Source organism: Truncatella angustata, assembly GCF_020726525.1.
Source record: "Truncatella angustata strain MPI-SDFR-AT-0073 chromosome Unknown BKA67scaffold_2, whole genome shotgun sequence".
Lineage (NCBI taxonomy): Eukaryota > Fungi > Ascomycota > Sordariomycetes > Amphisphaeriales > Sporocadaceae > Truncatella > Truncatella angustata.
In genome coordinates, this window is record NW_025763382.1 from 5,138,686 (window position 1) to 5,162,095 (window position 23,410).

Below are 23,410 nucleotides of genomic sequence, written 5' to 3' on the forward strand. Positions count from 1 at the left end.
GAGCCACTAACATTCACTTTATTGGGTCTAGTGCCATTGGGGTTGGTAAGGGTCTTTTTTCTGTCTCATGGCTGATGGGAGAGGGGAGACGAGACGGACCTCAGAAATACAGCGGACCTTGGGAAATACAGCCGGCCCACACCTCAGACCTGCAAATGGGAGTCGCCGCCCAAACGGAGTCTATTTCCTTTCGTCTTGGAGAACTTTGGAAGTCCAGCTGTCCAGCTTTGGCCTCACGACTCGTGGGGGGCGAGAGCTGACTCTGAAATCTCCAAAACGTTGAGACTCTACGATGGACTATCCGCATAGCGGCTACATCTCCCGATTGTCGCAGACTATATAGTGCACTAGTGGCGCATCGGCAGCCTCGAATGAATTTTCCAATTCTTGACGTCTAAAGGTTAGCTTTGGAGGGTGAGGTGAGGTGCCGTGCCAGCCAGCCAGCCAGCCTGGAGCCATGTCATACGTGCCATTGAAGCTGCGGAGCTTGTGCTATTGCACTAGTCTGGCAAGACCAACCGTACTACGCAAATACAAAATATACAGGTTACATATGTCCAGGTGTGAGTGGGCATGCTACTTCAAAAGATGCAACTTGGCTGCAGACGTCAACGGCTCCCGATCGTTTGCAGCCATCAACAGCTTTACTATAATTGCTATATTTGATGAACAAGGTACACTTTCTACCAGTTGCTCGGTCGGTACCGATATGCGACAAGTTTGAGCAAGCACGAATAGATGCCCCGGGAAGTCCCTCCACCTTGTTGTGGTCTTGCTATCTTTACATGACATGGTCTCGCAACATTAAAGACAAACTCCTGCCACAATCGTGAGACGCCTGCTCCGAGGTAACCTGCTTTTCCCAATTCACTCCGTTGCTCCTAGAATTCCTATGCCCGGCCGATTGAGAGGTACATTGCTCCTCAAGATCGCCCCCATCACATCATTCTTCACTGAGGCTCAAGCATGCTTGAGCAGATTGAAATAGACAACAATCTTTTCCATCTCCATGCCCAGACCATGCGGGCCTTTCTCTCCTTTGGGAAGGGCGGCTACCAAGGATACTTCGAAGCGATTGGAGCCGTAGCGCAAGTTTACGTCGAAAGCCGGTTCAGCTCGTGGATTCGGCTGGTTAGGCCAAAGACGCTGATAGTCCTGAGTAACATTCAGTTTCCATTCGCGTAGCTGTTCCTCCAGGAAGGGTGCAACATAAGGCCGCAGCTGTAAACGAAAATAGCTGGCTGGAGCGTTGAACACCAATTCCTGCTGTGTCTCCGTAGTACTAGCTGATATCGTGATGTCGAGCGGTTTCTCGAGATGCAAGCTCGGATGGGACCCAATCACAAGTTTTGATATCAGAGCCTCACTTTCTTCTGTTCATTTGTTAGGAGGAAAAAAAAAACTCATGTTGATATTTGAGGGGTTGAGCAAAACTCACTAATTGGGTGTGGTCGGTATTTCTGAGCCTCAAGAATTTCTGCCGCTGTCTTCTTCGGAGGCGGAGGTGGGGGGACGGGAGTGACTGAAATGCCATTCGTGTTGGGTGGTATAACAGGAGTGAATTGTTGCTGCGTGGTCATGGCAGGACCGGGGGGCGGTATGGACGGGGACTGTCTCGCAGCATCCTCGGGCTTCACTGCGCCTGCAGCCGAAGGACTAGGCGGAGGAGCCGAAGTGGACATACTCCGAGTCTTCTCCAGTCGGCTGTGGTTAACAGTAACAGAGCCACTGAACGGGTTTCGTGCTACAGGAGTACCGTTACGAGTAATGTCTTCCTCCGTAGACTGTGCTGTTGCTGGGGCCGGTGATCCAACTGCACTATCCTTCCCGCCAGCCACAGTAATGGTAATCTTCTTGGGATGTGAAGGTACCTGGGCTTTGTGTGGGACCTTGAGTTTGATCTTGGGTTGCGGCGGTTCTTCCACATTTCGCTTGGCGTCCTTCATGAGTTCTTTGAAGAATACCTGGCCATGGTCAGTCATGTCCATACAAGGGATCTCCATCGATTTTCAACTTACCTCAAGCTCTCGAGCTAACTCGAAGATCTCGCTGCCGTCCTCATTGTAGTGGTATGCATTCTTCCACAGGAGACTTGCTTGGTCCTCGAATTGGGACCAAGTCTTGAAGTCGCTGATGCCAGTAGCTTCGTTTCTACCATGCTTGCCGCGTACTTGCTTATCCAGAGCCTTTAAGGAGAGGGGTTCTGCAATGATCTCGTAATAATCCTTTAGAGTTCGAGGCGGCAGGAAGGAAAAGGCCTCAAAGTACTGGTATTCGCCACTGTGCGAGGTCAGTGAATACAGTTATCTGCTGGACCCATTGATGCTTACCTCTCGTCCCTCTTTCCTAGCATATCCGCAACGATCCTTTCTTGAGCTTGCTGGAAGTTGAGACCCTTGAAACTTGCACGCTCAGCGACCTGTGCCGAAGAAGACCGCGATGCCTTGGGTGTTACTGCTGCGGCGCCGCGTGAGGGTCGGCCACCTCTCCGGCCGCGCTTGACAGGTTCGGGCTCCTCCTCGACCTCGTCCTCGTCCTCGTCGTCATCGTCTGCATCAGCGTCGGCGTCCGCATCCGCATCAGGAGCATCCATATCCACATCGTCCTCTTCGCCGGGAGCGTCGTCGTCGTCGTCGTCGTCGTCTGCCCCTCCAGCACCGGGACTGGGTGGTAAAGGCGTGGGGACGGCTTGATAGTTTCCGGACTTGTATGCAGGGTTCGTCTTGACCATGAGGTTGCTGACAGCCTTACGAATGCGTTCGGCATCATTGAAAGCTTCGGAGGTGCGCGGGTTTATCTCCTTTGCATTCTGTACGAGTCGCTTGAAGTCGCTCTCCAAAGTGGACAGGTTGGTGTATTCCAGGTTCCTGAGCTTCTTCTCAAGCATCTCAAGGGATAGAGGTAGTCGGACCTTCTTGTAGTAGTCCGGGTTAGATGATTTGGAGGGCAGTCTCTCAAAGATGGGAGCAACTGCGCGACCGCTACGACCAAGGACATGCAACGTCAGCGATGGGGTGTTGCGACTGATAATAGTTGTACTGGCTTTTATTGGATACTTACTTCTTATCCGTCGTTGCTCGAATTGTTTCAAGCATGTTTAATCCATAAGCTGTGGTGGACTGGGCAGTTTCTCCTTTTGACAAATCGCCAAACTCCTATAGTTGAGTTAGCAAGGACCGACTATAAATTGACAAGACTATAAACGGGGGTTGCGAGGATGGTGCGGCTCATGCGAGCTAACGAGTATTCGATGAATGGGACTGGCATCGGCCTCGATGCAGTGGCTACTTTGTTCCTCGGCCTTGCAATGCCCCAAACACGACCTCGTTGCAGCGCTGGCCGCTGACTGAATGCCAGCAGTATGCACACAGCCGACTCTTTGCGGATGTCGATGGATGGGGCATAATAGCCTTACCTCTTCTATTCTGCGGCGCTTCGCGGCGCGATCAGGCGTACTAGATCCAAGATCGCCATTTGCGAGGCTTGCCTTTCGCTTGTTCTCCATCTTCTACGCGGTTTTACTGGAATGTAAAGAGCTCCTAGTATGACGGTACAATGGTCGTTCCGCGAAAAGGATGGATGGCGATTCGTGAGGGGGGCTGTTGCGCTCTCAAGGCGATGTTGAGTGCGGCTGCGATGGCAACGCGACGATTTGCACGCGATGGGAGCGATGAGAGCTCTTTTGCGCCGGCCAACGCTTTGGGTGGGTGGATGATGGCCGAGAACCAGAACCAGCACAAGAGCGGAGTTCAAAATTCGGTCGAGATGGGGACGTTTCGTACCTTTTTGTCAGGTAGATTAAAATAAAAAGCGCACTGTGACTTTACCAGGCTATGAAAGTGAATTAATGGGACGCAAGACAGCTCGGAGAGTGCTCAGGTTAGTAGTCAATGGTCACTTTGGTACACGATCGCATCTTGCAGTCGTAGCTGTAGCGCGAGAAATGAGTTGCGAATGGCCAACACGCTCTCCCCTGTGCCAGTGCTGTGCCTGTGCCAGTGCCTGTGCCTCCTCTCCAAGAGCCAGTGCTTGTCAAATGGGTGGCCGCCAAATGATCTTGACCAATTGGTTGTCTTGGAAGGGACGACGGCGCTAACCCACTTAGCTTGCTTGCCAGCTTGCTTCCTCCCTTCCGCCTGCGAGTTGCTTTGTATTTAAGTGAGGCCCGTGCGCAGTTCCTGGTTGAGGCTGTTTTTTCCAGTGAGGTCAGTACTGTAACTAGTTATTGTAAGTTACCTAATACTCCGGATTGCCCAGTCGACTGCTGCACTGCTGGTCACGTCCCACTTTGATCGTTTCTTGTGTGGCTGTTGAGGTCGGCAACTGCCCTGGACGGACCCTACGGCGGTCTAGGCTCAAATGTTTATTCCTGCACAATCAATGGAAACAACTGCAACATCCCGCCCACCCAAAGATCATCTGCAACGATTCGGCTCTTTCCCGTCGAGCACTTTGTGCCTTCTTTGATCGCAAAACTCTCTATAGACTTTGTTTCACCACTGTCGACCTGAAGCCGCTGGACTCGCCCGATATTGTTTCACGGGAGCCTTGTAGTCTGTCGAGACGAATCTGTGGGCTATAAGTACTCTTCTCCCGCCCGTCTGCCCGCCCTCGAATTATCCCACCCCACGCGACCACAACCCCTCCTACCCATTGTTTACTTGGCTGCCGAGCCGCGACCTTTTGCAGGCTTCTGCCCACCAACACTCACTCACTCTTCGCCGAAAAACAACAACTTCCACCCAGCCGTCTACGCCGGTGCCGGAAACAGAAGTCAAGTCAAGATGCCCAACTCCATGAACATCGACATGAGCCGTCGCAACAAGAGCCCCCGGCCTCTTTCCGACAACGAGCGCGCTCGTCTGGAGGAGTTCATTGACAGCATCCATTACTCCGCCCGGTAAGTCGAAAGACATGGCATACACCGCCTTCGCCCCCTCCGAATCACTTCTGACTGGGATTCAAGCTATTCGGATAGCGAGTACGAGTACAGACATGTACAGCTGCCAAAGGCAATGCTCAAGGCAATCCCCAAGGACTACCACGACCCGTCGCATGGCACCCTCAAGTTGCTCTGGGAGGATGAATGGCGCGCCATTGGTATCACACAGGTAGAACCACGACTTTCGCGACTTTCACTGACGAGCTCAACGCTGACCACTTTTATTAGAGCTTGGGTTGGGAGCACTACGAGGTCCATGAGCCCGAGCCGCATATTCTGTTGTTCAAGTAAGTAATCTTGGGTTTATTTTTCTTGTCCACGTTGATGGATCAATATTGACACTCCGAAGGCGGCCACTCAACTACCAGCCTCCTCAGTGATCAGTGAACAAGTCTTAGCCGACAAGGACCTCTTTTTTCTTCTCTCGCTTGGCCCACTCTAGGGCTTCTCACCGCTCCGAACGCGACTTCTGCATAGCGAAATTTGCATTTTGTACGAGTATAATGCTTCGAGACGATTTACGGCTGCTTCTCGCAACACGCGTTTCTCGACATCATTTCCAGCTTCCCAGCTTGCATCTCTTATGGTCTTGGCCGAAGCTAAATGCTCCCTGCTGAGCAAAAAAGAAAAATTGTTATCATGTCCATCCATCTACCCACTAAAGAGGTCGAGGGTTGAGCGCGATTCATGACTATAGAGCAACGGAGTATCGGTAGATCACGACTGGTTTTCAGGAAGCAGAGGGGAAGCGGTCTTCTAGCGAGGTTCATCTAAGGCGCATTGGAGGAACAACAAGAGTTGCGAGTGGTCTTACAGGATATACCTTTACGATGGTGATCAGAGGGGTTATGCAATTGCCCCGCTCTCGCATCCTTTCATCAATGAACCCGAGGTCGATGATGTCTGATGCAGGATCCTCGCGGTTGATTTGGCTTATGATTTACCGGTTCCATAGGAAGATAATAAATGGAAACATCATAGCAAAACAAAACAAAAACAAATGATTGTCTTGATTGTGCTAGTACTGATCAGCTTACTTAATTCAATAATCAAATTTAGCAAAATTAGTTGGCCGTTTGCTCTAGATTGAGTGCGGCTGTTTAGCGTCCACTTGTTAAAATACCTCCGGAAGCAGTGTTGCAGGGATGGTATATGGAACTCTTTCGGGTGATTTCAAACCTTTTCCTCTGAGGTTAGCTTGGTCAACGGCTCCATGATACGCCGCCACTGGTTAAGTCAAGAGGAAGAAAAGTACATTTAAGCCCGTTGCGACAGATGGCTTCAAGCCCGGAACACGTGCCTGCAGCGCTGAGCCGCCTCTTATGACGTACGATCATCCCCATCAGCATATTCTATTTTGAGCAAATTTCGCTCGGGAATGGCGATCAAATTCATGATGATCAGGCGTTACTGAAATTACGTTACTTACCGTATACGTGTACTATACTATATACCGGCCACCTTTCAGCAAACACAAATAACCTTTTTGTACGGATCCGTAAGCCTGTCAGCTTCGGCTAGCTGAGCATCGCCTGCCTGCCTTAATTGGAAGATCGGACCATGGAGTCGAACCATGTCATGTCACCCCAGTCCCTACATGGACCCTGGCCGCTACGATTCATCCTTTGTAAGCTACGGCAAAGTGTACAAAGAGAACACGTTGAGAACCTGCACCCTTTGTCCATTTGCTATATTGCGTATTGCCTTTCGAAACAACTACACTGCACCCCCAGAATTAAGCTTGTTTCCTCGCGTTCCGATTTGTCTCGAACCCCCCCTAGGTGCATTCATCCGTGTCCAGTGGTACATACAAACTCTTATTGCTTAATAAAAAGCCGGCGGTCCATATCCGCTTGCAGGCTCAGAACGGCCAACTTTCTCTGATCTTTACCACTTGGGTAGCTTTGACCCTCCTTCACAAGCCATCACCAGTTCTTTCGCTCAAGCTGGAACCCCGTTTCACTTGCGTCTGTGACCCAGGTCGACAGGGTTCTCGATCAATTCCGGACACGCTCCGATTCTCATGCACAACAAGCCGCAGTCCTTTCGCACATCCCACCCAATCCTGCAGCATATAAGACCCACGATAGAGCCCGGCCCGCAAGGTTGAAGCCCACGATGCCTTCTGCTGCAAAGCTTTTTTATCTGACCTTGTTCTCGCTCTGGCAAGGCCCTGCACAATGCAAAAGTGCAAATTCAAGGCCAGCTGACGATGCATGTTCGGTATGCCAACCATGGACCCCATCACACACCTCATGCTGCTTTGGCTCTGTTACTTTTCTGTGGCAGCAGCTGAGGCAGCATCTTTCTCTTCTGCTTCTTCTTTATCTCGTCCCTCCTCCTGCCGCATCCTCTCTAACTCAGTCCCCCGACAGATAGCACCGGGTAGCATTATCAGCGATGCCTGTGTCACATATTCAAATCTCGAGGACTTGAACACCCAAGTCAAACCTGCCATCGAGGACCTCATTCGCAACACCGACTTCTTCTCGCACTACAGACTCAATCTATTTAGTAAAACATGTCCGTTCTGGGATGATGAGAATGGAATGTGTGGGAATCAGGCCTGCGCCGTCAATACCATCGACGACGAAAAGGATGTCCCGCTGGTCTGGCGCGCTGAAGAGCTAAGCAAGCTCGAAGGCCCAAAAGCAGAGCATCCCGGGAAAACAGTCCAAAAAGAACGGCCACAACGACCTCTACAGGGCTCTCTAGGCGAGGACGTCGGCGAGAGCTGCGTGGTCGAGTATGATGACGAATGCGACGAGCGCGATTATTGTGTGCCAGAGGACGAGAGCGCAAGCGCTAAGGGTGTCTACGTGTCGCTCGTCCAGAACCCTGAGCGTTTCACCGGCTACCGCGGCGAGAGTGCCAACATGGTTTGGGATGCTATCTACAGGGAGAATTGCTTCAAGAAGTCTTCGTTTCCCAAATCTGCAGGTCTGGGTTTGTCTCCGTTTCCAGGACCAGCAGAGCAGGATTTTAGGGCAGTACTGCAGAGTGTTGGCCGACAACAACCGCCGGGCCAGGACGACGTGGATGCCCTAGAGTACGAAGACGAGTGCCTTGAGAAGCGCGTCTTCTATCGTGTCGTCTCGGGCATGCATTCGAGCATCAGTACGCATATTTGTTGGGACTTTCTCAACCAGACTACGGGTCAATGGGGACACAACCTACAATGTTATGTCGACAGACTGCACACTCATCCCGAGCGCATCTCCAACCTGTACTTCAACTTTGCCATGGTAACACGTGCGATCAGCAAGATTGGTCCTTACCTGCAGAGCTATACATTCTGTACTGGAGACCGAGATCAGGACACAGCCACCAAAGCCAAAGTCACTGCAGTGGTGCAAGCCGCGCTAAAACAACCCGAGATATTCGACGAAAGCTTAATGTTTAAGAACGGCGAGGGTCCTAGCCTGAAGCAAGAGTTCAAGGACAACTTTCGCAACATTAGCCGAATTATGGATTGCACTTCCTGCGACAAGTGCCGGCTCTGGGGCAAGCTCCAAGTTGCCGGATACGGCGCTGCGCTCAAGGTTCTATTCGAGTTCGACAATGACAGCGGCGAGGTTCCGCTGCTCAAGAGAACTGAACTTGTCGCCTTGTTCAACCTGTACGCCCGTTTGAGTAGCTCGGTGAACGCCATCACAAAATTCCGAGCAATGCTCGAAGACGAAGCTGTTGCCGGGGCACCCGTCCAGGAGCAAAAGACTGAAACCGTCCCGGACCGTGCTAAGAAGCCTCATGCGATCGGTCTGGGCCAGTCCAAGGCAGCTTCACAACAACAAGCATCTACCGAAACGTCCACTAAGGCAGCTTCCGAAGACGAATGGGCAGGCTATGTACCTACTCCTAAGGGCGCTGTAGGTAACAGCCTCGCAGAGTTGGCATCGGTTTGGCGTGTGTTCAAGTACATAATGACCAGTTTCGTCTACCTGCCTAGATTCACGTAAGTTTACTCCATGGTTGTGCACTGCGGTTCAACACATAAACAAATGCTAATTCGTCTTGGTAGCTGGCATGCTTTTCTTTACGAAGCCGATCGGGTGTACCGGAGCTACATAGGAATGTATGTACCACCCCGAGAGCCATACTTTAGTTGGCCTGATGTCAATGAGATCGTGCATGGTGATACTCGCTACGAGCAGGTGCCCAAACGGTCTGAGGCGGAAGATGTGAAAGACAAGTCGAAAGCACCTCAGCGAGAGCTTTGATGTTAGAGCTTGCATGGGAGGAGGAATTCGGAGGAATTTCATTATTCTAGTCTGATGATACCAGCCGTAGGATTTGGCACAGCATTTGCCCACGATCTTGGAGATCTGGGCCCTAGGAGTTTCTTGATTTAAGCATACACGGCCCAAAGGGAGGATTGATAGAACAACTGCTTCATCATCAACAAAGAACTGAAATACACAACTCACCATCAAGTAGTAGTCCGTCCTGTGACAAGTCACACTTTATCATTGCATGCTCTGTCGTTTGCGTCAATTGCAGTTTAGCTCCCTCCCGATATTATAGAAATGAACATACTTGAAGCAATGGTTCAAGCCCCGAAAAGTCCTTTGCCCTCGCGAAACGTGCGGCCCTTCTCAGACCCATTTGCAGATAGCGGAAGATGTGCAACCACATTTCCTATTTTTGCCTTGATCCCATCCACGTTGATTCTCATCTGCCCGATGCCGGTCCTGAACTTGTCCGACACGAACACTTCCTGGGTCGCACGTCTGAGCTCTTCAGTCGGCTCCTCAAAGGTCCACGCAACAGACACATGGAAAGCGTCCCCCACCCCGCCCCGCAGGCCCTCGCCAGTCCCCGCGGACGCGTACAGCTCCGGCTGACGAAACTCCCTGCAGAGCCCGTTGCAGCGTCTGAGAAGCGCGCCGAGCTCTGCATTCTTCTCTCCCGTCATCCTGCCCTCGCCGTACTCGGCGGAAGCGACACGCAGCACCAGGAAGCTCCGCGAGCTCTCGTGCGTGCGGTGCCACTCGAGCGCCGAGGGCACCAGCTCGAATCCCCTTCGCGGCGTCCCGGGCCCGCCGACCGCCTCGCGCAGCCGCGACAGGAACCCGTCTTTCTGCCCCGTGGGGAGCGACAGCGGTCGCGAGAGCGAGATGTGTAAGGGCAGGGCGGCGCCGAGGTCAGAGGTCAGGAAGTCCTGGATCTTGACGGTACTGCTGGTGCTGCTGCTATTGCTGTCGTTGCTATCGAGGCGTGAAGACAGGGCGGACAGTAGGGACGAGAGCAGCGCGTGCTCGGACCCGAGCGGGTGCCATTCGATGTACAGATGGCTCGGCCAGTTGCCGGCTATGTGCGGGATCTGCCGCCGGCGGCCCTGGTGCAGCGATGGGTCGTCCCTGTTGCTGAGACGCACAGTTGAGGCGTAGAGGTCGTGGAAGGTGGAGGGGAGGGGCGGCAGATCGGCCGGCGCCGGCGACGATGATGGCTGCTGCTGGGGTTTTGCTGAGGGAGGGGAGAGCTTGCGTCTCTTAGTCCTTGGTCCGGGGTTTTGTCCTGTTCTCTCATCCTGGTCTGGGCCCGAGTCCGAGTCCGAAGAACCGCTGCTGTAGTCTACTAATGCCATGGCTTGTTGTTCAGGAAGTCGGCGTTATTGCTGGGTTTCCATGGTAAAGTGCACAAAATTGGTGGATTATGCTTATATGTTGTAGATGTTATCCGCTCAGCTGTTTCTCTTAAGATCTTCTCCTGGCTGCGTCGCTTGAAATTGTGAACGATCTTGAGATGGATGGCTTGCATGATCCGCTGTGGGTCTAGCGTTTTGGTTTCCGTTTTCATGGGGAAGGATCCACCAGGCGCTATAGGGCTGAGACAATAGGTACATAGCTTCTACTATATTGGCTTGGGGTCCGACAGGGAATAATTGTCATGTTTGGACACTTGCTTATCGGTGCACAATAGTATTTGTAGACGAAATTGAATGTTGGCGTAATTAGTAAACAAGTCCTGGCGCGACGGGACCTAGTTTTCTTAGAGAGCGAGGCCTTATCGGGGCTTGAGAGCATCTTTACGTAGCCTGAACATATTGCGTGGCATCATGCCAAGAAATCTTTTCAAGTGTTCATTGATGGCGATCCATGATTTTATATGACTACCTCACTGTGAAGATTTACTTTCACACTGGGACTACTCTGGAGTTAAAAGATGGTTGTTTTAGTCGTCAATATGGGTAATTACCTCAGCTATAACTTTTTGACCTTGCCATTGGTGCGCGGTGGTGTCTGTTAATTCAACAGATTCCTGGGGATGGTCTCCTAAAGATTGTTACTAGCACCTTGACCGACCTAAAAAGTACTGATAATCCTACCGTTAATTTTAGAGACGTTTCTTATTCTTAGACTTTGAAACTCTCAAACTAATGATAGTCGTAGGGGTGACCGTACAATATAGATGTGTACGGCAAGAAGAGAGGTGGCAAAGAAAGCTATCTTCACAGATGACCAAGGTACGAAAAATAGACATGTGACATTTCTTCTCAGTATTGCTAAAGATATGAACATCATTTTTTAAATAACATTAAACATGGCTATTTGAAAATTGTACAAAATGGTTACAATAAACCCCAGAACGAATACACCTATTTCATCTTCCTGATCAATACTAAAAGTGTTGATCGAATAACTGGCTGCCCATATGTACAGGTTAGTGACATCCGATTTACCACTGGAGGTTTTAGAGGGAGCCATGTGAACTTTATTAACCTACTCAGTTTAAGGAACCATCGCTATCACGTTGTTGTTCGATATAAAAACACAAAAGGAACACGAAGGAAACGCGAGGTTATGACAAACTTATTATGCTGCTCAACTGCCATCATCATCTGCCTCATCACAACATGGGGAATCGGTCAAGAATAAGACGCTTCTTGCTTCGTCTATGTGAGAGCACCATGGAAAAGAAGGAGTCGAGTACAAGACGCCTTTTCCGTCATATACGTGAGGGCGCCTTGGACAACCAAGGAGATGGTGTTTTGCCGCCCAAGAACAACTGGGTAAGTCTTGAGTCATTTGAAGTTCATCGACATTGCTGTGCGTTCGTCAATCCTTTTTGCCCAGTTTGCTTGTTTTGTATGATCTGTGCCGCGTTTGCCGTTCTATAGTAGCTCGCCTTATTGGTCATACTTTGGTGTTCACGGCTTGTCAATGGTGGGTAACAAGTTTTCACATTGACACACATTGAAGATGGTATATCTGTCCCGAATTATGCTGTTCTTGCTGGCGTTCCACTGACAGTATCTGCTCTTAGCCCGAGTGGGCATCTCATATGTTTGTGAGAAATCGGGCTGTGTTACGAATAGACTTTGCGCTCATGGATCTGATCTGGCTAGTGCCCGACATGATGTATTTGCATTTCGCCTAGCCTGGTTAGTTTCTACATTGTCGCCTAGTGTTCCGAGCTGCCCGGCTTAGCGGTCATGCACTTGGAATACTCTTTGTTCGTTCACAGATGGTTTTTATGACCGTGTTAGGTTTATATCATCTTTCTACCTTGGATTGACCATTTTGTCAGAGTTTGGGTGATCATTTGCGCGCCTGGACTTGAACTTCACTGCGACTCCAACAGTGACAAGCAAACAAACACTGCTGTTCCTGAACTTTAGCACCCAGGCAGCAGAGTACAGGTTGGGCAGTGCATTGCATTACGCATGGCCATGTATGGTCTAGACCGCATTGGATCTCGACCTTCATAACCTTTTTTTTCCCATTCCGGTCTGAGTGGTATGGTGGTTCCTGCCAAGACCGTTCCACAGGTAATTTTGAGATGAACAGGGGATCTCAGGGTTGCACGCATGCGTCACTGTCACCCCACCGAGCCATTACATCATATTCTTAACGCTTTCAGGGTCCTAAGCGGGACCTGCATCGCAACTTTGCCTGGCTACATGGCAGTACGGAGTACACCACGGAAAGACCGGCTAAAAGCTGACGAAGTTATATCATAGGCACAGGACGTAATCAGCGGACCCTCGAGTGAGGTAGAGCCTTGGCAGCAAACGGGTGTGGGTGCTGCTCGTATTTCGAACACACAAAACCAGCAAGCCACCTCTTCCCGAAGTTATACTAATTCTGCGACTTACACCATTTGTATTGAACCATTGAACTCTATCAAAGACTCGAAAGAGTTTCATAGAACTGATAACAACCGATCTCGTGCTTATACAGTACCAACAACATCTACTCATCAACAAACCAATCGTAGTCACAGTACAAGCGCAATGACTGAACGACCTCTGGAACAAATCCGCAAGGAAACAAAGGCAGCTCATAGAGCGCCGCACCTGCGCAAGCATAACATCACTCCAACAGATATGATCGACTCCCTCGACAACATCACAGGAATGTCTTACCACCATGACGGACCCTACGACGCTACACTAGCATCTCGGAATAAGAATCCGAAGTACGCGCCAGTTGAAGCTGTCAAAGTTGGCAACATGGAAGCACTGAAAGCGACGCCATATGAGCGCGTGCAGGACTCATTGACAAAGCACGTCCCACTGCAGGGAACTGCTATCATTCCCCCTGGCGAGCAGGACATCTCGGGTCGCACAATGAACTACGAGGAAGGCGCCGACCTTATGAGGGAAGACGACGCTCCGGGTGGACCATACCGCAGATGGAAAGATTATGACTTTGTGAGTGTATTATGCTATCAGTTACGCAGTAGTCTCTAACATATCCATTAGCAATACCATCCAGATGACTTGAAGGGCAAGGGAGAGCCATCTTTCACTATTGAGCGTCAGCTCAAGGAACGCAATCGTGTTGAAGGTGATTTTGGTACTGGAATCTACGAAATGCAGCCTGGTGTTGGTTCCGCAAAGGGCGAAAATGCCAATATTACCGTACGACAACGTCCCACTTCTTCGGCTGGGCCCTCGTCTCCTATAGCGACCGGCTCTGGTGTCAATAGAAGCAACACTACAGGAAAGCGTTTGTCAGACGGTCTGAAGCGACGAATTGGTAGTCTGAGAAGGAAGGATCCCGAGTATTAGCTGCGACTTTTTTGTGTCATGGTCTGAAATGGGCGAGCCATGTTGCAGGTCTGCGTTTTGGGATCACAACATTTCTTATGATGAGGGTATGAACTCCAGGGCTGTATCACTAAGTAAGTGATGAGTATGGGTATAGATGGTGTTACGGGAGTTATTTTTGTATACTGCAGGGCATTTTGTTTGTTTGGCCATGATGACTTGTATTTCTTGAGTATAGAAACGTGCACATACCCTGGTCAAGCACTAACTGGAAAGGTTTCCTGGCATTGGAAATTACGAGTACATTCGCAAATGTTTTTGTCAAGTTAGGGACTTACCGATGAGTGCTGTGTATTAACCTGTCTGTTAAAATTGTGTACCATCTCAAGGACGACACCATCATCGTGATGAAGCCATGTGAGCGATTGGTATAGCGTATCAATCAATGCCACTAAGAATAAATCTAAGGCAGGCTTTACGAGTTTCTACTGGCGAAGTGAAATAAGAGCTTGACAATCATGTTTCGCACATTTCGCTGCCAACTGCGGAACAGACATCACCATATGTTCATTGCAGCTTGGTAGTTATCGAACATGTCCATGATGCCATCTCGGACATTCCAGACACTACGGATTAGTTCCTCGTTCCCGGGCTTCGCTTCACTTTGGGCGATAGCCTCACTCTCAGTATCATCTTCGCACATGACAATCTTTAGCTCTACAGCCAGGTTTATAACCTGAACACGCTTGCACGCGCGGCACAGGTCCCTCACTCGCTGCGCGGGGCTCAATTTCCAGTACATGCACTCGAGCTTGATGTCGTCGAAGTTCTCCCAGTGCTCGAGCACTGCTACAGGCGAGCAGACGGGCGTGCCTGGCACCTGGTGCTCTATGCGCTGCCCTGGCGCCAGGTCAGCCACCGGCCTCAGGGGAATGTCGTGCCCACAGGTATTATAGCGCAATACGAACCTACAAAAGGGGCAGGAGGGCGGGTTATACGCCTCCTCGCACTTAGCCAGCCAGTTCTCCATGCAGACATAGCCAACGACGTGCCCGCACCCCGGCACGACACACAGGGGCTCCGTGCGGGTTTCCTTCGCGGCGAGGTTGCTGTCCCTCACCCAGGACGGCAGGCGCAAGTAGTTTAGGTGGCATATACCACAGGTGATGCTCAGATGGATCTGGGGTAATTCTTCGGATTGCGTCTCTGGTTGCGCGGCTGGTTGCCAGGCTGTTAGGTATTTTGCCAGATCGGGCCAGTAGTCTAAATCAGTGATGATCTTGGGCTCGTCGTCACCCATTTTAGTGAAGGACTGTTCCGTCTTGTCTTGGGCGAACTTGAGAAAGGCGGAAAGGTCTGAATATTCCTCTGTCAAGAGTTTTAACCTTTACGTGATTCTAGTGGGTAGCTGCTTGTTAGGAGGGTGGCCCTGTTATATACGTTTTTAGAAGTTGGCGACGAGTTGCGGCATTCCTTTGTCTTTGTTCTGGCTAAGCTCTGAAAATTGTTCGTCAAGGGATGTGAAACAATAGACATTGTAAATCTTGTATCATGACCAGGATATTGTTTAAGTGTGAATAATGACAAGGGGCAACACTTGAACCATTATGCCCACCGTATGACACGATTTCTATACCTCACTAGAAGGCCTTGAGCAATTTGACATGCGGACTCATATATATTGCTGTCAAGACCGGGTAAAACAAGTGGACACACCACGGAGCTTGTGTATTTCGTACGTCGGGCAGGGCTTCTGTCTCACACCTACTCGGTATCTTGTTTACTTTGTATTGCCTTTGCGGGACGCTTGGAAGGTCGTCACTGAGGATCGTTGGGGTTTCTTCCAGCTTGGGGATGAGCATTCGAATCAAGGCAACATATCGTCAGAAAGCGAATATACAGCTCAAGCTATTATCCGAAGTATTGTTACAATATCATTATTTTATTCTCGAATAGAGATACATAAAGTAGCTGTTGCCGAACAGAAGGGTCAACAGAGCCGAACTCCTCCAGCCCCTTCCGGATATCATTTCAAACCATATAATTCATTATCGAGGCTGATCATGACCTCCCATTAGGTAGTCATGCAGCTACAACGGTCTATACCTGATGCGGTCGGTGACGGCTAGGAATCCCACCTAGACCTGTCCCGGCTTCATTGGTATCGTTTTCATCAGAATTAGCCAATACCACCCGGCGTCCACTGCTTGTATCGTGCTCGTCCGATACTCCTGCGTGTGTGAGAATCTATGCGACAACCTCGGACCGCCCGCGATGATGCTCACCATTAAGACCGCCATCGCTGTCAAGGGCAGAGTTTACTTCATCATCCTCATCATCGTACTCGTGGCCCTTGTGCTCGCCCGCGGCGACCCAGGAATCACGGTCGTTCAGGGGAGCGTCCTGGCCAGACAGGTCGAGTCCCTCGGAGCGAGCCTTGATGTTGTTGCGACGTCTTGTGGATAGCGTGCGGGCTCGAGTAGACAACTTGGAGGACACGGCAGCGTTGGAATTAACCCAGTTTGTCAAAGACTCTTCACAGTCCTGGATAATAGCCTTGCTAGCCTCGTATCCGTCGTATGCTGCGCGGGTCTCACCGGGAGTGACGGGGGTGTCATCAATAAGCTCGAGGAGATGCTTTCCGTAGCCAGCGATGATGGCGACCTTTTCACAGTGCTCACGCAGAGCGTCGAACTGGTATGTATAGGCAGCCTTGACCTTCTCGCGCGTGATGTTTGACAGCTGCGCCTCAGCGACCAGAGACTCAGCCTCGGCACGGACGAGCTCCTGCTCAAGGACGACGATCTTGGGCGAGTTGGGCTCCTTGTACTTGAGTTGAGCAATTTGATCAGTGATCTTTTGCTTGCCTAAACGTCACGCACAATGTGTCAGTGTTTCATGTTTGCCATGTCCTAGAAGCAATGACGTACGATCTCTGCTTGGTTGAACTGATGCCTCGATGTTTCGAATGCTCTTCATTGTAACACGGTACTGGTCGTAGCGGTCGATGTACTGGTCTTCGAGCTCGGCGATTTCGTAGAGTAGTACGCCCAGCTTGTCGGTGACATCGGAGACGTCTTCATCGCCTGCTTCACCCCAGATGGAGAGTTGTTGCTATTGCCCCAAAGTCAGATGCGGTCCGGATAGAGCGGGGTTCCAATGGGCAGATACGTACTGCGACTTCCATGCGCTCCTTGGCAACCTGTTCCATACTGCGCATCACGTTCTTCTCCATCTTGACAAGCATGCTGAGCTTCTTGGCCAGGTCCGGGCCGAAGGCGCCAGCGGCCTTGCCACGTAAAGCATGACCTGTCCAAGCATTAGAATGGGTAATGTTCTCACGACGCTGTGGATCGTAGAGGGAATGCGACTGACCGAATGGGCTCTTGCCGAAGAATCGACCTGACTTAGTGCTCGATGGTGGCGGTGGAGGGCTCTGTAGAGGACGGGTTTAGCACGCGGGACTGAAGTGTAGGTAGGCCAATGCGACGCCAACGTACTTGGATTTGCGACGCAGTAGGCGCCCTGGTTTGGCGCATAGAGTATGTGCGATGCATCTTGACGAGAGTTTGTGTTTAAAGTTTATTTGGGAGTCGGGGTGGGTGTAGCGATGCAACAATGGATAGGATTGTCGTGGTGGTTTGCGCCGAGATTGTGGGATGGGGATTAGCAAAGTAGCAGTAGTAGTAACTTAGTAGGTCTCTGAGACAATGTAGAGAGAATCGATCGAGACTTTCAAGTAGGGACTCAAAGGGGGGGTATCAATGAAGAATGCAACAAATAAAGGGAGACCGGGGGCGAGGGGGTAATAACTAGTTATTATGTAGGCTGGGCTTTTGGCTTTGGCTGTGGCTCATCCCGTTTCTTTTGCTTTGGTCTGGTTTGGTTTCGTCGTTGGTGTCATGTCATTTCCAGATCGGAGCCTTTTCAGTGACCTCAGCATCAAAACGCCAGTGTGGTGTTTGAGAGACAAGACGTGCGGGACTGCGTCGGGACATGCTCAGACACCTCCCCTTACATACGTCATCATCCAAACCATTTAACACTAGCGCTCAAGCGGTGCGACGCGGTTTAATCCAATCCAACAGATCCCACCAGCCAACTGTGGGCTGTTTACGGATCCGTGAACCTTCTGAGGGCGATCGGCCCCAAAAAAGCGTGATACCCTCGCCAAAAAGAGTGCACAAGTACCTGTCACTATCCACCCTGCAGCCCGTCCGAACATCAGGATGCACCTATCTTCACCGGTAGCTCCAGATCCACCTGAAGTTGGATATTGTCCGTTCAGGCACAGGGGGTTTCGTATGGGTATTGCGCATTGCGTGCTGTTCTGCACGGCCGGCTGCTGAACTTTCCGATCATCGCCATCTTTTCTTTGCCCGGCAACGAGCGTGGCATTTGCATATCATGGCCCCATGTAGGTAAACAATACCCAGCCCTGAAAATCTACGAAGTACAAGTACCTGCTGAAGGTATGCCACTCGTTCAGTACTGTGTACCTCGTCATGAGGCTACTTCCAATCGCTGGCACTCGAACTTCTTTTGTTCCGTCATTAACGCCGATTCAAGGGTCCTTGCTTTAGAACATACTTTTGTACCTACCGCACTGTAAGGTGATTTACGTCACTCGTTGTTGCGCTATGGGATATGCATTGAAGGTAGAAGCTCGGCACGTATTTCATGTTACTTTCTACAGATACCCAATGTGTAGTATAAACATGCATTACCCCGGATTCAAGGTCCATATATTTATATTTGACAGCACCACTATATCTATTTTTTGACACAGCAGCGCAGGGGAACCGCATGTCCTACCAGAGGCCATCCATATGTTCGGGATCATGTAAAGCAGATCACTGGGGCAGCGGGTCTCGAGCAACTTGTCTTGTCCCATATTTGAAGTGGTGGAAGCGTGAAGACATAGATAAGATGCCTGCACAGTTCCGAGGTGGAATTTCACGACATGTTCCGTACTGCGTTGTCCTATTCAACCATTATTTAGACTTGCTTTGGATGAAATACATCTATGTTATGGTCAATCAGCCTTGGTACAGCTTCTTACTGCGTCCAGTTTTTGCCAAGGTTCTCAGCAAAGACAACAATGAGGTCATAATTGGTGTCATCGTCACATGCCTTAGTCTAGATGGCCGTTTGGTAAGAGACCCATAACTAAAACACCGCCACAAAACTGGGTGCAAAGCCACAGATGGTATGCCAAGAGCTAGCCGCTAGCACTGTAGGCACTGTACTCATTCGGGCGCGATCACATCGCGTGTTTGCTACCCATTCGTCACAAACCAGCAAGGAACTTGGGGCGCATCTAAACGTATCGACCTGGCACTATACCTTTGCTCTCAGTTCGAACCATCGATGCAGAGTCTACTAGGTTACCTGCTCTTGGGCCGATTGCCGACTAGGAACTGATTCAGAACGCATTTTTGTGGTCGTCGTGGCTCCACGAGAAACTGCATCATCTTGAGACGCGTATGTAGCGTCCAGGACTTATCCTCACTGTTTCCGTTATTCATGTCGTACCTATTAACTCAGCCATTTTTTTTTCCCGACACTGTTTGTAACAAATTAAATCCTTTCAGTACTGTGATCTCAACAATCCAAGAGAACACGGCTTATTGCACGACATTCCGGAGTATTGTCAAATTGCACGGTCGATGAAATTCTGGTAGCTAGCCAGGAGCTAGGTCTCGACTTGTGCAGTTGTAACTTTCAAAGGCGGCCTCGCAAGCTTTCCAATGATTTCGTACACTCGACAACATATTCTGTGGGTTTTACCAACCCATAATGGTGTCCAAGTTTATTGATCTCACTGATCTCTGCACGTCAGATGAATCAGATGAGGGCCCACCAGCTCAACGATCACAGAAACGTCAGGGCTCTTACTCGGCCTCGCACTCAGGCCTGCGCATTCAAGGGCCCATAAGCCCGCCGGCGTTGAGTCGGCAGGCGCTATCAAATGCGCAAGGAAGAGAAAATGTTCCAATGGCTTCCAACTTACCTCAAGCGAAGAGCAATCCTCACTCTGAGCAGAAGGTCAAAGAAGAAGCTACATTGGCCTCTACGAACTTCCATCCTGGGATCGCTGTTAGAGAATCTCACGGCGTCGCTTCTGCTGAAAGTTTCGGCAATCCTTATGGTACGCCCGCGCAGCAGACGCCTCGGAAAATCGACTGGACGGTGGAGAAGATTGAAGTCGCCTTGCGCAACTTCTCACATGATATAGGTCACGATGCCGCCAAAGTTACTACTCGTCTTCTCCAATCTACCTGGAAAACGATGGCCCCAACGCCTCTGACATATTCCAAGAAGAACTGGTTCGTTGGCATGAAGCGGACACCAGTCGAAGCCGGTAACGGTGCCCTCAAGCTGAAGGTCAAGGTACGTTCGTGTTTGTAGATCACGAGATGTTATTAACTCAATTACAGCACATGGGTCCAGGTCGTACCGGCAAGCAAGCGATACGTGACTATTATGAGGTGAAAGGCATCAAAACCGACAAAGAGCCAGTGCCGAAATATGATTTTCATCATATTGAGATTCGCAAGAATATACTTTCACCCAACACAATCCTAAATTTTGTGCCACACCTGCGGGACTTAGCAGACGAGGAAGAGTCAAAGTATCGAAGATGGCTTGAGAACCTGGAGAACATGGATAAAACTTCTGGCTTTGCCACACTTAGCAGGAAGGAGAAAGTGCACAAAACTTGCCAGAAAGAGCGGGCCCTTACCTTGCTCCTCTACCTGGATAGCTGGCTCAAGAAGCTCTCAATCCAAAATTGTTCGAAGACTACGCTCATCCGTTATATGGCAAGTCAAACAGATGCTGTCACGCCTCAACAGATGTCCAGCATTCTCAGCTCATACAACAACGATAATGACTCGCCCTGGTCAGCAAAAACCGTCAAGATCTTCACAGAAGCATTCGATCGGGTATTTGACAATAGCGATATCTGGAAAGAAGGAGCAGTGACACTCCGTGATGTCCTGCTCCTCGATAAGTCTATTGATACAATTGTTGATTCCAAGAAATGGATCAAAGATACTCCAAACCAAGTCAAACCCATCGAGGAAAACACTACGTTAGAAACGTTTCTCGAGACATATTCGCTTCTAGGCTGTCTCATATGTTTCAGCCACTCGTGCGAACATGGAGAGTACGGAACCGACAATGAACGCAAGAGATTCTCTATTGATGTTGTGGGTGGGCTTAAGCCCCTTGTCTGCAAGAAGGCCATGCAGGCTTCCAAGGTCAACTCATCGAGGTCACAATCATCAAGTAACGACCCATGGGAATACGAAGACTCTCGCAAGCCCTGCAGCGACGAGTGCTTTCTGAGAGTTCGACCCAACACACCAGTTAAAAGCTGGAGCGAAACAGAGATAATGCTGTTGAAGACAGCTGTCTTCTTCTTCTGCGACCAAGATGAGCCGATCCAGTGCTCAACTGCGGTAGCTACTGGTAGACCCTGTTGGGACGTCGACCGCCAGTTTCACAGATTGGGTTTGCAATTACCTCAGCAGCCTCTCCGGTCACAGGAACCCGATGAGGTTAAGTCAGTCCACTGGTATGACCGATTCAAGAAGGTACTGCATGCAGATTGGCAAGAACAGACCATTACACATGCACATCAGTTAAAGGACCACTTTGATCCCTGTAGCCACGACGGGCCATGCACAAAAGACAATTGTGAATGTGCTAGGAACGGCCTCATGTGCGAGCGGTTTTGCCGCTGTACAGTTGATACATGCGCTATCAAGTTCACGGGATGCGCTTGTCACTCACAAGGCAGAACGTGCCTACCCCGACAGAAGGGAGAAAAGCCCTGCATATGCATACAACTCAACCGGGAGTGCGATCCTGCGCTGTGTGGAAGTTGTGGAGCCACAGACCGAGCAAACCCAAAGAATGCAGAGGATGACCAGCTATTCAAACATGGTTGCCAGAATTGCGCTTTACAACGAGGAAAGTCGAAGTCACTGCTCCTGGGCAAATCCACTATTGAAGGCTGTGGCTACGGTCTTTTTACAGCAGAGAATATTGCTCAAGATGACTTCGTGATCGAATACGTTGGAGAGCTAATCACGCAAGATGAAGGAGTTCGGCGTGAGGCCCGCCGGGGAGACGTTTTTGACGAAGAGCACAACTCGTCTTACCTCTTCACCCTACTCGAGCAAGAGGGTATATGGGTCGACGCTGCGATTTACGGCAACCTAAGCAGATATATAAATCACCAAGACGATTTTGGGAAGGGTCAGGGTTGCAACATAACCCCTAAGATCATGTACGTTGGTAGCGAATATCGCATCAAATTCAGTGCTCTGCGAGACATCAACGCTGGGGAAGAACTTTTTTTCAATTACGGTTCCGAATTCCCAAATTTGACCAAGAAGTTACTCGAAGAACAAGAAGAACAAACAGCAGTCGAGACAAACGCCAAGAAGCAAGGCAAAGCTCGAAAAGGCTGGGACGAGGAAGAAGTGGTGGATAACACTAAGAAACCCAAAGGCAAGAAGCGCGGCCGTAAGCCTAAAAAGAAATCGTTCGCCGCCAGGCTGGAGTCGGACCAGGAGGCTGAAGACGGCAATGAAGCTTTATCTGACGAGGACCTCGGACCCCGGAAGCGAAAGCCTAAGCTTGAAGGTTCCGAGTCTGGTCGTGAAAAATACCGTAAGAGAAATATCAAGTCGAACCTGCGATCGGGTACTGGCCGCAGCAGGTTCTACGGGCGACAAGGCCTGGGTAGAAACAACCCAGCACAACAAGGAGATGATGTTGATATGCCTGATGCTGAGACTCCCAGGAGCCAAGGCAAAAGATCGAAGAAGATGGCCGAAGACGACGAAGATGAGGACGAAATCGACGAGAATCTTGACGCGGAATACAATGGAGGAGGCCTAGGCAATGGCGCGGGACACCGAGGTGGTGACACTATACATCGTCGTGCCGTAGTCGAAGAAACCGAAGATTCTGCAGCTGAGGAGGACACACCGTCTCGTGTACGAACACGCAAGAGGGGCCATGACATTCGAGATTTGAATCCTTCACTCACGCGTGAGGATCTGGCATTTGATCAGATGGGCCATGATCGACTCAAAAGTGAAGCCACGGCCAAGCTTCCCGTCGCTCAGAAAAAGAAGCGCGGTAGACCTAGAAAGGTACAGCCTGTCGACGAAATTGCGGAAACGGATGACAACGCAGACGAGAACAGCACTGGTGCAACCAGTATGGATAACAAACTATCACAGTCAATTATTAATGATAGTGATGCCAGCAGCAACGCTGGTGGGAATCGTAATCGCGTTAGGAAGCGACCGGCAAGATATGATGAGTAGGCGTATAACAACGCAGTATACAATACACAGGCGGCTTCTGTTCGAAAGCGTACGATAGAATACTTTTAGTTGTTGACCAACCACAACGATGCGGGTTTTTATAGGTGCTGACATATACCACAA

The 23,410-nt window shown here is 50.3% G+C and overlaps 8 protein-coding genes across 8 annotated transcripts; 4 read left to right on the forward strand and 4 right to left on the reverse strand.

The window, feature by feature from the left end:
* Positions 1 to 597: 597 nt before the first annotated feature.
* Positions 598 to 2,627, reverse strand: BKA67DRAFT_556319 (uncharacterized protein). The gene is made up of 4 exons (XM_046102152.1): positions 2,331 to 2,627; positions 2,019 to 2,280; positions 1,439 to 1,964; positions 598 to 1,373 (listed from the first exon to the last, which is right to left on the reverse strand). Exons 1-4 carry the CDS (start codon positions 2,591 to 2,593, stop codon positions 961 to 963), a joined length of 1,464 nt encoding a protein of 487 aa, XP_045962013.1. The 5' UTR covers positions 2,594 to 2,627; the 3' UTR covers positions 598 to 960.
* Positions 2,628 to 4,784: 2,157 nt separating this feature from the next.
* Positions 4,785 to 5,322, forward strand: BKA67DRAFT_656023 (cyclin-dependent kinase regulatory subunit; the record flags this gene model as incomplete). The annotated part of the gene is made up of 4 exons (XM_046106868.1): positions 4,785 to 4,900; positions 4,967 to 5,111; positions 5,171 to 5,229; positions 5,292 to 5,322. 4 exons carry the CDS (start codon positions 4,785 to 4,787, stop codon positions 5,320 to 5,322), a joined length of 351 nt encoding a protein of 116 aa, XP_045962014.1.
* Positions 5,323 to 6,943: 1,621 nt separating this feature from the next.
* On the forward strand, positions 6,944 to 9,327 carry BKA67DRAFT_198332 (endoplasmic reticulum Oxidoreductin 1-domain-containing protein). The gene is made up of 3 exons (XM_046095401.1): positions 6,944 to 7,165; positions 7,318 to 8,897; positions 8,964 to 9,327. Exons 1-3 carry the CDS (start codon positions 7,061 to 7,063, stop codon positions 9,160 to 9,162), a joined length of 1,884 nt encoding a protein of 627 aa, XP_045962015.1. The 5' UTR covers positions 6,944 to 7,060; the 3' UTR covers positions 9,163 to 9,327.
* Positions 9,168 to 10,645, reverse strand: BKA67DRAFT_198318 (uncharacterized protein). The gene is made up of 2 exons (XM_046095400.1): positions 9,479 to 10,645; positions 9,168 to 9,420 (listed from the first exon to the last, which is right to left on the reverse strand). Exon 1 carries the CDS (start codon positions 10,527 to 10,529, stop codon positions 9,492 to 9,494), a length of 1,038 nt encoding a protein of 345 aa, XP_045962016.1. The 5' UTR covers positions 10,530 to 10,645; the 3' UTR covers positions 9,168 to 9,420; positions 9,479 to 9,491.
* Positions 10,646 to 11,436: 791 nt separating this feature from the next.
* BKA67DRAFT_643733 (uncharacterized protein) lies at positions 11,437 to 14,410 on the forward strand. The gene is made up of 3 exons (XM_046105829.1): positions 11,437 to 11,954; positions 12,906 to 13,598; positions 13,650 to 14,410. The coding sequence occupies exons 1-3, from the start codon at positions 11,760 to 11,762 to the stop codon at positions 13,956 to 13,958; spliced, it is 1,197 nt and encodes a 398-aa protein (XP_045962017.1). The 5' UTR covers positions 11,437 to 11,759; the 3' UTR covers positions 13,959 to 14,410.
* A 238-nt stretch (positions 14,411 to 14,648) lies between these two features.
* BKA67DRAFT_673584 (uncharacterized protein) lies at positions 14,649 to 15,602 on the reverse strand (the record flags this gene model as incomplete). Its single annotated transcript, XM_046108734.1, has 2 exons — positions 14,710 to 15,602; positions 14,649 to 14,654 (listed from the first exon to the last, which is right to left on the reverse strand). The coding sequence occupies exons 1-2, from the start codon at positions 15,235 to 15,237 to the stop codon at positions 14,649 to 14,651; spliced, it is 534 nt and encodes a 177-aa protein (XP_045962018.1). The 5' UTR covers positions 15,238 to 15,602.
* Positions 15,603 to 15,842: 240 nt separating this feature from the next.
* On the reverse strand, positions 15,843 to 17,913 carry BKA67DRAFT_556337 (Eisosome component PIL1-domain-containing protein). The gene is made up of 5 exons (XM_046102153.1): positions 17,438 to 17,913; positions 17,313 to 17,373; positions 17,113 to 17,246; positions 16,868 to 17,051; positions 15,843 to 16,804 (listed from the first exon to the last, which is right to left on the reverse strand). Exons 1-5 carry the CDS (start codon positions 17,492 to 17,494, stop codon positions 16,185 to 16,187), a joined length of 1,056 nt encoding a protein of 351 aa, XP_045962019.1. The 5' UTR covers positions 17,495 to 17,913; the 3' UTR covers positions 15,843 to 16,184.
* A 1,823-nt stretch (positions 17,914 to 19,736) lies between these two features.
* BKA67DRAFT_656028 (uncharacterized protein) lies at positions 19,737 to 23,287 on the forward strand (the record flags this gene model as incomplete). Its single annotated transcript, XM_046106869.1, has 2 exons — positions 19,737 to 20,330; positions 20,378 to 23,287. The coding sequence occupies 2 exons, from the start codon at positions 19,737 to 19,739 to the stop codon at positions 23,285 to 23,287; spliced, it is 3,504 nt and encodes a 1,167-aa protein (XP_045962020.1).
* Positions 23,288 to 23,410: the final 123 nt, after the last annotated feature.

What these genes read in the sequence shown, in the direction of transcription:
- BKA67DRAFT_556319 (XM_046102152.1), bottom strand. Translation starts at nt 2,593, where the DNA reads ATGGATGCTCCTGATGCGGATGCGGACGCCGACGCTGATGCAGACGAT. An exon ending in CTAGGAAAGAGGGACGAGAG is followed by an intron (nt 2,281 to 2,330) that starts GTAAGCATCAAT and finishes GACCTCGCACAG; the next exon opens with TGGCGAATACCAGTACTTTG. An exon ending in ATACCGACCACACCCAATTA is followed by an intron (nt 1,374 to 1,438) that starts GTGAGTTTTGCT and finishes ACAAATGAACAG; the next exon opens with AAGAAAGTGAGGCTCTGATA.
- BKA67DRAFT_198332 (XM_046095401.1), top strand. Translation starts at nt 7,061, where the DNA reads ATGCCTTCTGCTGCAAAGCTTTTTTATCTGACCTTGTTCTCGCTCTGG. An exon ending in CAGCTGACGATGCATGTTCG is followed by an intron (nt 7,166 to 7,317) that starts GTATGCCAACCA and finishes GTCCCCCGACAG; the next exon opens with ATAGCACCGGGTAGCATTAT. An exon ending in GTCTACCTGCCTAGATTCAC is followed by an intron (nt 8,898 to 8,963) that starts GTAAGTTTACTC and finishes TCGTCTTGGTAG; the next exon opens with CTGGCATGCTTTTCTTTACG.
- BKA67DRAFT_198318 (XM_046095400.1), bottom strand. Translation starts at nt 10,529, where the DNA reads ATGGCATTAGTAGACTACAGCAGCGGTTCTTCGGACTCGGACTCGGGC.
- BKA67DRAFT_643733 (XM_046105829.1), top strand. Translation starts at nt 11,760, where the DNA reads ATGCTGCTCAACTGCCATCATCATCTGCCTCATCACAACATGGGGAAT. An exon ending in TGCCGCCCAAGAACAACTGG is followed by an intron (nt 11,955 to 12,905) that starts GTAAGTCTTGAG and finishes GTTATATCATAG; the next exon opens with GCACAGGACGTAATCAGCGG. An exon ending in GATGGAAAGATTATGACTTT is followed by an intron (nt 13,599 to 13,649) that starts GTGAGTGTATTA and finishes CATATCCATTAG; the next exon opens with CAATACCATCCAGATGACTT.
- BKA67DRAFT_556337 (XM_046102153.1), bottom strand. Translation starts at nt 17,494, where the DNA reads ATGCATCGCACATACTCTATGCGCCAAACCAGGGCGCCTACTGCGTCG. An exon ending in CTTCGGCAAGAGCCCATTCG is followed by an intron (nt 17,247 to 17,312) that starts GTCAGTCGCATT and finishes ATGCTTGGACAG; the next exon opens with GTCATGCTTTACGTGGCAAG. An exon ending in AGGAGCGCATGGAAGTCGCA is followed by an intron (nt 17,052 to 17,112) that starts GTACGTATCTGC and finishes TTGGGGCAATAG; the next exon opens with CAACAACTCTCCATCTGGGG.